General features: G+C 39.6%; 1 protein-coding gene across 1 annotated transcript in view; it reads left to right on the top strand.

The window, feature by feature from the left end:
• The first annotated feature begins 368 nt into the window (after window positions 1–368).
• SKAP2 (src kinase associated phosphoprotein 2) overlaps window positions 369–12015 on the top strand; it is a 119842-nt gene continuing 108195 nt past the window's right edge. The window contains exons 1-2 of the mRNA XM_014894229.2: window positions 369–510; window positions 10781–10886. Of these exons, the coding sequence (XP_014749715.2) occupies window positions 462–510; window positions 10781–10886 (155 nt within the window). The 5' untranslated portion in view covers window positions 369–461. The remainder of the gene's footprint in view (window positions 511–10780; window positions 10887–12015) is intronic.

Genomic DNA, 12015 nt, shown 5'->3' with positions numbered 1-12015 from the left:
GAGAGAGGCCTCAGGGCATTCTTATCCAATAGCCAACTTTTCCTGCCCTTCGGGGCGGAACGCGCAGAGAGAAGCAGCGCTGGGCGCCACGTTTGGTTCTGGCGCGGGGGCGGGCCCGCACCGTGCCCTCACGCAGGATGGCCGCCGGCAGCGATAAACAGAGCGGGGGGAGAGGGGATGAGGCGCATGCGCAGCACTGAGACCGAGCCGGCGGGTAGCCCCGCCCCCACAGCATGAAGCCCCGCCCAGTGCCGCTAAACCCCGCGCCCCGAAGCACCGCCTCCGTGGCGGGAAACCACGCCCCGGAGACGATAAGCTCCGCCCCCCCGGGGCTCGCAGCCGTGCCGCCGCGGCCGGGGGGCGTGGCCTCCGCTTCCTCCCCGCCGGGGCCGGGGCCGGACCGGTGTGAGCCGTCGAGCCCCGCCCGCCGGGTGTCCCCGGCCGCCCCCGCCGCGCGCACCATGTCCGACGCTCCCGGCGTCCCTGAGGACGTCTGCAGCCTCTTGGCAGGTGAGGGCAGGAGGGAGGGCTTCCTTCCCGGGGGGCGGGCGCAGGGGAAGCCGAGGGGGGCGGGTCGGTGGGGGTGTGACGGGCCGGGGGAGCCGGGGCGTGCGGGGACAGCAGCCCCTGGAACCGCGGCTGCGGCGGAGCGCTCCTCGGCGGGCGCTGGGCGATCGCTTCCAGTGCGCGGGTTCGAGGGTTCTCTCTCTCTCCCATCCCCCCAGTTCCTCCTCCCCGGCTACTTCCTTCCCCCGTGCCCGTCCGTGGGGAGCCGAAGTGCCCCGGCTCGCTTCCCCGCAGGGAGGAAAGAGCGGGCCGGGCCCCCTCCCGGCTGGGCACCCGCAGCTCCCGTCCGCGCCCGGAGCCGAAACCTCCCCCGGGCGGGCGCGTTCGGGGGCTGCGGGCACCAGCCGTGGGGAGGCGTTCGGGGACTCCCGCGGACACGGGTGCGGGGTGTGTGACCGCCGGGTGACCGCCGAGCCATCCGGGGGAAGTCTCTGCCCTCGGCATGTGCTGGCAGGGCCGACTGCCCGCATCAGCGAAAAAAAGTAGTGAACTTCCCCGGTGAACAGCTGAGGAGCGGACGAAAGGGTTGCAGAATTGTTGGGGTATTGTCACATCAGTCACACACCTCTGACCGTGACCGTCCACGCTCGCAGGATGCGCTGGAGCGTAGGAATGGGATGATTTCTCAGCGTGAAAGTTTATAGTGTTAGTATGGAATTCCGGATACGGGTGGCTATCTTTTACCTTCAAGAACTCGTATTTAATTTTTTTGGGTTGTTGTTAATTAAAATAAATTGTATACTTAAAGCCTGGCTTTTCTGGTATCTTTATCGAAAAGTTTGCTATACCATTTTAATTTCAGTGGGATTCTTTGTTTCTGCCACAAGAACTTGTGTAGTTCTGACTTTTCAAAAAGCATGGGTAATTTCAATGGCAATCTTTCTTCTGAGGCCAAGCACTCAATTACATGGTTGGGCACCTGCTAGAGTCTAGTGCAGCTCATCACCTTCACAGATTATTCCTTCTGTTTAACACTTTGATTGTAAGAGATAATGCTTGAAACATATTGCTCTCACCACATCTCATCTTCTGCCAACAGTCTGAAGTGTTTTCTAACTGCAGTTTCTCACTATGTTGCTTGAATGTCTTACCATCTGTAGTTAAACCTTGCATGAAAGGCCACCAGAAAAAAAAAAAAGGAAAACTTCTGATGACTTCATATGATGGAATACATTATTAATAATTTAGAAAAAATAAATATTACCCTTCGAGAGCCTTTTTAAATCTTGGAATTTTCTGTGGCAATACTGAATTCTGGAACTCATGGTCAGATGTGAAGCATATATGTTTGTTTTCGTGCTAGTTTCACTGAGTGAAGCTCATCTTGAAACTCTTCAATGTTTTAAGTGCTTTAAATTTTTTTTTTTGAGATGAAGGATGCAATGCAGATGGGATCATTTGAGATTGTGATTTCTTTCTCAGTCATGGTACCTCATTTACATACTTTGTCCTTTCTTCCTTCTCCCCATGTTTATTCAGTCTGCCATGGAAAGAGAGACACAAAAGTTTGTATTTTGAAGTGAAACCAAGAACACCTATTTTTCCTCAAGATGGTTCTGTTTATGCACTTTGAGTTGCTATGAACAGCAGCCTAAGTTATATACAGGTATCTAGTGTTTGTACAGTATGTACAACTTTAGATTTTCTCGTTTCATGCTGTCTATAGAACTGGAGTTAAGAAGGCAATGGAATGATTTACCAATGATCTTTAAATACTTGTTTTATTATTACTACTAGTAACTAGTAATTTGCAACTTTTGTTACCTTCAGTATGGTTATACAATGTTAAAATTAAATAACCTGCTTATTGTTGAAAAATAAAGTGTGGCATTACTTTTTAAAGTTTGTGTTAAACTCTCTTTTTAAGGTTATCAGTGAAGTGCATGAAAGTTAGAAATGAGAGTAATCCAGGCTGTATGAGCAGTTCTTTTACGGATACATGTAGGATCTCACAACCTTTTATGTGGACTTCTTCTTTTTTTGCTCAAACTATTCCTGTAGTGAGGATGTATGGTAATGGAGGAGGGAAGGGAGCTCTGTAATATCTTTACTACTCATCAAGAAACTGTTACACAATACAAAGACCATAGTTAGTAGATAGTTATTAATTTCTGCTCTTCTTTGAGGGTGCTTCTTAATGTCTTATTTTAATGGCTCACAGTTATTGATCCTGCACCTCTTTGAGATGAGGGAATATTGTTTTCCCATTGGTAAAATTAGTGTAATAAACAAGATGTGATTGAGGTCGGAAAAAATAATCAATAGTGGAACAGAATTAGAATTTAAATTCACCTGCCTCCATGCTGTGCTGGTTTCTCCAGATAATAATATTAGTTGGGTATCTATGTTTAGTGGTCATCACAAGTGCCAGACTCTTCTTCATATCAGGTTCAGTTGAGAACTGCTACTAATGGGTAGCAACAAGCACTGTATTTTAGTCTGGTGTTCATGTGGCAGAGAGGCCTTCACAGGTGCAAAATCTCATAAATACTGTGCTCTTCTGCTCTTCCTCCTTTTCTTGGCCTTTTTGCCTATGATTTCCAACTTCTGCAACAAGTGAAGGAGCGATCATATGGATTCCCTTATCCCTGCTTACCCTTGATTGATGGTTGGAGTATGTCCACCCACCATGCTGAACAAGTAGGGGTCCTACTGGAAAACATTCTAAGTGCTCCTGTAGTTAAACATGGCGATAATGGGAGTAAACACACCAGGGGATGAATTAAAGTTGCACAGGAAATTTTCCGACTTGTGAGTGCTTTACTGTGAACCTAAACAATATTATATCTTTAACACAAAAACAAATTCTGTCACACATGCTGGCAGGGTCATTATAGTTGCATATCAGTGGCGCTGAAATGTTCCAGGCAGAAGCACAGCTTGAGCTCAGGGCCAACTGCATTAGTAGGAAACAGGAGGAAGCTGTTTCTGTAAAGTTGAAGGGGAAAGGTCAGTGTGGCAATACTTATTGCAGAGGATTATTGGGATTGCACAATTCCATCCTCTCTTCTCTGACTTGTTCAAGTGGTAGGAGGGAAACACTGGAGACAGAAACAGGGTCCTCTGGTCATGAGTTGAACTCTTGGTAGGAGGAGAAAGTAAAGTTTGTTGCTCTCTTACCTCCTTCTTTACACCTTGGAGGTGTGTGGTAATGTATGTAACTTCTTCATTCCCCACCCATGTCCCTGTACTTACAGGTGATGCTCGGGACAGTGGAATTTAGTGAAGGAAGCCCAGCCCTACTCTGCCTTTCTTCTTTTGAAAAGGCATCCTCTGTTGTGTTTATGTGGTATTTTGTGGGTGTTTGGCAAAGTGGAATATGACTCTTTTTTTGTCCCCTCATATTGTTGCTGGTTACATAGATTGTTGGAGGCCTGCTCACATTTATTTTTCCTTACTAAGTTTTGGTTTGTTCATAGCCGAGAAGGAGTTTGAAGGCTGCTTCCTCCCCCGAAGGCATATTATTTCTTCTGTAATGTAAACCAGACTGGTTGCTTCAGTCATCTTGACTGGAAAAAAATTCTTGAGATTTTTTCAGTAAGAAAGATTTAGTTGGAGGTAAGGCTTCTTTATTTTTCCACAGCTTTTGATGGTATCATGATCATTAGATATGTGTATCATTTATACTTTCTCCCCTGTTCATGACACCTGTGACTGTAGTATGGGTGCTATTGCTTTGTCTTCTCTTCAATTTTCCTTTCTCACTTGGCAATATTTGTTGCTTGAGTCTTCTGTATTCGTGTTTTAAAAGTTACAAATACTTTTGAGGTGGAAATAGGATAATATTTTCTTTAGTTTATATGGAACCTTATATCCCATCCTAATACCATTTTCTTTGTTCTATAAGCAAAACCCCAAACCTAAATAGAAACCAATGTTCTTGCCCTAAAGATCATTTCTACACAGCTATTATTCGGTTTGTTTAAATGCTTAGTTATATTGTCCAAATCACTTTTTTCTGTGTGAGTCCTCTTATTTTTTTTCTTCAAATTAATACTGTTTACCTACTTGTTTAGTTGCATCTTGGAAATAGCTTGCAGAAAAGGACAAGGCAAGAAAACTACAAGACATTGGACCTAGTGCATGAGTTGCTCACCTTTTATTTTTGGATGACACTGGTTATATTTACCCAAATCCCCAAAAACCAAGCTGTCCATTTTCATTTTCCATTTCAGCTGTTCCCGGACTTGCTCCTTACATGACTGTCCTAGAAAAAGCCTTCTGGGTACAGTGTGGCTCTTCTTTATAGACTAGTTCAAATTTAAAAACACACTGTTGTTTAAAACTTTACTCTTTTAAAAAAGTATTATTTCTATGGCTTTAACAAATGCCAGTTCTTGCTGAAGAATCCATCTGTACAAGATAAACCAGGGTGATTATTGTAGACATCTTTTAAGTAGACATGTATTTACAGCTTTGGTAGTATGTATGTGTTTCAATAGTAATGGAATAAGATTAGAAAGAGTGAGGTAAAAAAAATGCACAGAGGGATTCCTGGTAAGAAATAATCTCCAGTGATTTGAAACATAGTTCAATTGTCTCTGCCATAAATTTGAGAATAAGTGTCATATATGGGTGATAAAAATGGCATAGGCTATTTTTTATATACTCATTATTCACTTAGTTTGTCTTTTTCAATTAACATGGAGTCTATCTTTCTCATCTGACTGGGTTTACGTTTCTTTCATAATCATATGTCAACAAACCACAATAGACACAGCATAATGTGGCATACAGTGTAAATCTTTAGGTTAATCCCTAACATTTTTTATTGTAGTTCATTTGGAATCACTTTGTAACTTGATCATGATTTGTACTGGTGTGGTTTTTTTTCATTATATGCTTAATATGTTACAGCTTCATCTTTTCTCACCTCTTTAATGGAGAGAGACGATGCTCAACTACTCATCCAATGAGATTAGAGATAGATATATAGCTATATATATATATAGTTCTTGATTAAAATTTTTCTTTTTTAATTTTTTGAAAGACATGCCTTATCGATTTACTTTGTTTGCGGAGTCTTAGCAGTTTGTGTATACTTCTGCTTTTAAAATCACTAATAAAACTGTTGAGCGTCAACATTTTTCATGATACTTACTTTATATGTGTCAACACAGCAACATAAAATTGCTTCTGGGGATTTAAGGTACAGCAGTTTTTAAAGGCAGTCCTTTCCAGGACTTTGCACTAAAAGGAATGCTCACCTTCTTGTTAGACTGGATAAATGTGGTATTTTTAGACATCTTGAAGTTCAGTCACTTTTATTTTACATCATATGTTCTGTTTCTGATTAAGTGTATGTATATATTTAAAAGGCAATTTAGCAAACTCTGGAGAGAGACTTTAAAACATAGTTGTGAAGTCAGGATAAGAGCAAAAGCAAAATCCTGAAATATTTCTTTATTTAAGAGAACAGGCAGTGACAGATATTGCTTGGTAGTTTGTCTTCAGCTTGTTTGCTATTAATGAATCGCATGAAAACTTTGAAATCAAATTAATTAATTGCTTTCTGATGCCAAGCTGAAAGATACATGGCAGTCTGTTTAATATTGGTCACCTTTGGACGGTATGTATGTAATAAATGTGCCTAGCTTGCAGCTATCTCCCAAAATTCTCTGGCCTGCCAGCCCAAATTCTCTGGCTGGCAGCCGGCTGCTGGCTCTCATCCTTGAGGTGGAGAAGGGAAAAGGCTGGTGGCTGCAGGAATTGCTCTGCTGAGCTGCTGTTGCCTTCTTGTGTGAGTGGCAGTACAACTGCCAGGTTGTCCCCTGCCGGTGTCCCTGTCCTATGAGGGATGTATGTCCAGCCTCCAAACCCACCTGCATTCTCCTTGGGCCATGGCCCCTGCCATGTGCATTGCCACTTTCTGATTCCTGTCGTTTGAACGGTGTCAACTCATCAGTTAATGTGTCCGTGATGATTAACTTCTTGATAATGTGATTGGATAACATTTTGGTTATCTGCTGGAGGAGGGGAGAAAGAATGACCCAGCATAGTCTTTGAGTGCCTCTGTGGGAATCTGCTTGGCCCACTATGACAAAAAATTGAGGTAGTTCTGTCCTAAGTATATTTGTTTATTAAGTGTTACTTATATTTACTATATTAAATCCTGTAAACAGCAAACGTGCTATGATTTGTTATGCTTAGCACTCTTTAACACAGCACTTGCTTTGGGCTAGAAATTTACAATGTTCCTGAAAAATTCCATCTGTGTGGTTTCAGCCTTCATTAAAGCAAATAGCTCCAAAGACTTTAAAACAATTAAAATCTTGCAGTTTTGTCTGTTTATAATCATTGCAGTAAGGAGAACCATAAACTGTTTTAACAATGAAATGCAAAACAAATCTTAGCTTTTCTTTTTGAAAAAGGACTGTAGATGAAAATGAAATTAAAATGGCTTTTAGCTTTTGACTGTTCTGTGAACTGACACTTAAATTTTGAGCTGTATGAGGTGGTTGAAGTGGACAGAGCTAGACTGAGGTGTGACTTCCTTTTTGGTCAGTTTGTGACCTGTATTGGCAGAGCAGTTTGTGAGTGAATTGTATCAACTGGATCTTTCAGTTTGGTAGCTTTTGTTTATTCCTGCAGGCAAATAATTTCCCTGGGGTATGGTGCAAGCAAATTTAATATCACGAGCTTTAAGAAACAGAGCAACAAGTATGGGTATTTAAGCTATCAAGCAGTCTAACATACAAGCTTAAGAAAAGAGGTGTTAAGTAGGTTCCCGCTGTGTATTTTTCTTTGTTTTGTTTTTGTTTATTTGTTTTAGTGGTTTTAAATCTTTTTTTCTTTTTTCGTGTTTTCAGTGGGAACAGCTAAATGTCTTCAATGTGTGATACTAAATAGCTGCTCAGTTCATTGGGAAAAATTTATGGGAATGTGCAATTTGTTGGTTTTTTTTGGTTGCTGGTTTTTTTTTTTTTTCCTTGAGGTAAAAGTGCTAGTTAAAGTGCTTTTAGACCAGAAATCTTTTCAAAGAGGTTTTCTTTTTGGAATTTATCTTTTATTCCTTATAAAAATATTTCGATGGATTGGCTGCTGCTGAAGCATGAAACAGATCTACATTGAAGTGCTTGTGAGCAGTTTTGTTTTCTGAGTAGCATTAAACTGATACAGGAGACCAAGTTGTGGATTGTCCTGGAGAGGGGAGAGCAAGTAAGTGACTAGAATAGTGGTGAGAAATGGGTAAACTTTGCTGCTTCTCTTTGAAGTTTACTGTATGAAACTTGGATCTGCCATACCAAGTTCCAAGTTCTGTTCTAATTCCTACCTAAATCACTTCGTGAAAGGTCAGAGAAATTACAGGAACATTTCCTTATGTTAAGGCAGTCCGTATTCCCCCCACAATGTGGAAGTACAGGAAGTGAAGAGATAATCATAACTTAGATGTCTTGCTGGCTTCTTGTCCAGAGAAGCTTAGGATGTTACTCATCTTGAGTATCCTGGATGGATTTACAACAGGAGATTAAAACAAGATACATACCATACTGTGTAATTGTGAGTAGATAAGAAAAATCTATGATTCAGTAAAATGTAATTTTCAAGTAAACTGCTTCTTTAGCATCATATGTATGTCAGGTCTGTCTTCATATTTTGGGGTTGTGATGAATCAAGCCATATACTGTCTCTGGACATATGGAAGCAATAGTGTTCCATGATGGAAACAGTGCAGCCTGACTGTGAGTACATCTAAGCTTCACATACTCATGTGAGAGGGAAGCTATCCCAGGGATATCTTCTGTAACTGCTGCTGTTTAGAAATGACAAACCTGTATATGCTTGCACTCTTTCTGCCTCTTCCCTCCAACTCATACTGAGAGTAAATGGAGCATCTGCTTCTGCCCTGTCCTTCCGTGGTTGAAAATTCTCTATTATTTCTGTTTTTGAAGTCCAAGGTTTTCTGGAAAGCAACAAAATCTGTCAGAAATAGAGTTTGTCCTCAAATTTTTGTATCCACAGTGTATTTTAAGCCAGAAGTGGTAATCCTTTTTTATAATAATCAACTTTGTTTCTCTTCCCCACATACACCTTAACTGTGTTATTTCAGTGTTTGTATTTGAATAAAGCTTTGACAGTCAGAATCTGAGACAGCAGAATTCTCACCTGGGTTGAGCTTTTCCAATAAGCCCACTGAGTTTAAATGAAGACTTCTGAATCCAAGTTTTTTGATTAATTGGTGTTCAAAGGTTACTGTGCAAGTATTGCTCCTGATCTATAAACATGACTAATTCCTCTAAAGTTTTGCATATTGTTGCTTAGGTAGAACTTTGAAGCCGCTATCCAAATTTTAAAATAAATATATAAAACTATGGAAAAATAAATATTTAATCCTTCTCCAAGTGAAAGCTTGTTTTGTACTGGAAAATCCTGTTAGGTTTCATTGAGAGAAAAACTGCTGATCTGTTTTGATCTGTTTTGATTTTTGCTCTGAATAGTAAAGTATCTGTTTTTTTGACCTTAGTTTTGAAGTTGGTCAATGCCATTGGGTTCTGTGGGTTCTTATCTGCCAGCCTGATTGGCAACTCCAATCATTGGAATTTACGAAGATGTGTACTTTTTCTATGGGCTTGGAAAAAATCTTCCAGGCATTCTTGGTGTACAGCATAGAGACTGTTGGGGGTATGTCTGGAGGATTCATTAATACATGTTAAGTGCCTTTCCTTCTGTCTTTTTAAAGAAGGAATGCCACAGAACTGAGTGAAGGTCTTCCCCATTCAGGATTGCTTTGGAAAATGTAATGGGGAAGATTCTTACGGAGAGAGGAGGATCAATATCATTCTTCAGAACTCTAAAATACTGTAAAAAATGATTATTTTTTGCCACACTTTGTGAGGACAGTAATCTAAACGTCTAAATAATAATCTAATAAATCGTTTGTAAAGAAGAACATTTTTGTAATAGCTGTGCTAGTGTTCTTAGAGGGTAACTTTTAACTTGTTTTCTTGCAGCATGTAATACAAAGGGTGATATACTTCTGTTTTATAAAGAAAAAAGCAGGCAATTAAGTTTTTCATTTAGGAAATCTGCTGTAAATATTCATGTAAACTTTTGCACGTAGCCAGTTGTGTACTTAATTGGCTGTTTTCTGTGTTTCTATATTAAAATGGATAGATGGAATCCATCTGATTGGAAAAGTTAGAGGATTAAAATAGTACTATCCATATGCATTTGCATCTATACAGAGGGAACCAAGGTATATGTATGTGTGTGTGTCTATGGGGGTGGGCAGGCACTGTGAAAAGGTGTTTTGTTACCTACAAATGCTTGAGCAGTTGTTACCTATACAGGTGAGACATTTATGTTAACAAGCAGGATTTCTTCGTTATGTTTCTCCTTTTCTGTTTTTGGGATAATTGTGTGTTGATTGGTAACTATAAGAAACTTTTAGTGTTGTTTTTTGCCATTGTTTTGTTAATCAGGAAAACATACTACTGGAGGAGTTAGCTTCCACAAATTCAATACATGTATTCTTTTTATCCTATGGAATGGATATTTGCTATATTAAAAGAACGGTGGTAACTTTTTTGGAATGTTTTGTTTCTACATGACTATATAAAAGTATCATCTGAGTAAGAATTAAAACTTAAAGTGCAGGCTAGATCCTTAGTTTATGATTTTACAAGTGCAGGTGTGCTTAATTTAGAGTACAGTGTTGAGCTTGACTCCTTTGATGTGGTTAGTGTGCCTACCTAATTGTTTTCAGGATTGCTTTGGATATGAATCTTTAGTCAAGCAGTGATTTCAGAGGCATTGTGGGAACACTTGAAAATACTGTAACCAGTAAGTGAGCTATATTAGTATCTGGGTAAGTGTTACTGCTGAAGTAATAAATAACACAACCATCTTTGGAGCTTGAACTTCTGAAATAACATGGCAGTAATATATGCATAAAGGCTATTTCCATGTTTTAGCTTTGTCTTTTACTTTAGGTGATGGAAAGTAATTGTTATAGGACTGCAATTTATTAGGACTTACGTAGCATAATTAAGTGAGCAAGAATCAAATGTCACCATAGGATTTGCTGTGCTAAGCATAAGTAGATGGAGAACAAATGTGTCCCATTTAGAATCTAAAATGTCTGTTAACTATGCTGTGAGTAGGGCTGAAAATAATTTTCTCAGTTTTTTCACTGTAGTATCAGGACAAACTCATTACAGCAGTATTTTGTCGGGTTTTTTTTGAGGTGTATTTATTTTTCTTCTTTATTTAGATGTTGAAACATTTATTTCCCAAACACTAAAAGGAGAAAATCTATCCAAGAAAGCTAAAGAAAGAAGAGAAGTTCTTCTTAAGAAGATGAAGGATATTAAGGCAAGGTAAGTGAACTCCATGGCATTAATATGTTATAAAGTCACTTATTGATAACTTAAAGTTTTTTGAAATCTTTTAATAAACATTAACCGTATTAACAATTAAACAATATGTCTAGGTCCTGATTTTTTAAAAAAATCTGTATGGGTTCAAGTCTTTCCTTCTCAAAACTGCTACAATTTACTAAGAAATGGGATCAGAATGATTTGTCCCATTTGAATTCCTTGATATTCTAAAACCTGATTGCAGGCTAGTTGAGCGGAGCCTTCACCTCCCTCTGCTTTGGTAAGATTGATTAAAACATGAGAAATATAATGTACTGAGGATACGAATTAGCTTCCTATCACCATACTCAGCTGGTAAGACAGAACAATTCAATGCTGACTTTGCTTTACTACATATTCTGTTGTTTAGCTCTGTAATAGAAAACTGAAACATAACTGAAAACTATTTATAGGTCATAAGTTTGTTTAAGCAAACTGCTATGACAAACAAAGCAGAGGGCTGTGGGTGTTTTTGTTTTCATATCAAGGATGATCTGAGAGAGTTTTATGGTGTATTAATTTCAGTCAATTCAGCTAAAGAGATTGAGCTATACTTACATTTGCACTACTGAATATTCTCTGACGAATATCTTCACTTGTAACTCTTATCAACTAGGATATAGCCTAGTACTTGCTGTTCTTTCCACATTGTTGTTTTCATAGTGTTTTTCTAGTGATCACTCCTGTGTGATATCTCCTAAGCATTCCATTCATGGTATGCTTCTGCCCCTGTGGCAACTTGTTTATAATTTCAAGGACAGCACAATCATCTGGTAAGGGTGCTAACTGGAGGGAGACATGAGACATATCCCAGAATCTTGTATTTGAAGTTTTGTGTTCCTTTCATTCAGGCTGTAAATGCTTAGGTAACTAGCTCTCCCTCATATTCTCTTTTTAGAAAGTAGTATTTTATTAATTTATTTTTTCTTTCCTATGTTTTCCATTCTGGGTTATTGAGTTAACTGTGACTGTGCAGATGACTTGCACATACAGTGCTACTGACTTTTTTCTTGATGCTTTTTTGGATGATGAAATATCAAAGGGATGGAGCCTGCATTTTTGAGCATATTGTCACTGAATCTTTTGCTAT

This window comes from Sturnus vulgaris, chromosome 1, assembly GCF_052056855.1.
Source record: "Sturnus vulgaris isolate bStuVul1 chromosome 1, bStuVul1.hap1, whole genome shotgun sequence".
Taxonomy (NCBI): Eukaryota; Metazoa; Chordata; class Aves; order Passeriformes; family Sturnidae; genus Sturnus; species Sturnus vulgaris.
The sequence above is the reverse complement of the archived record's forward strand: the minus strand, read 5'-3'. Positions and strand labels throughout refer to the sequence as shown.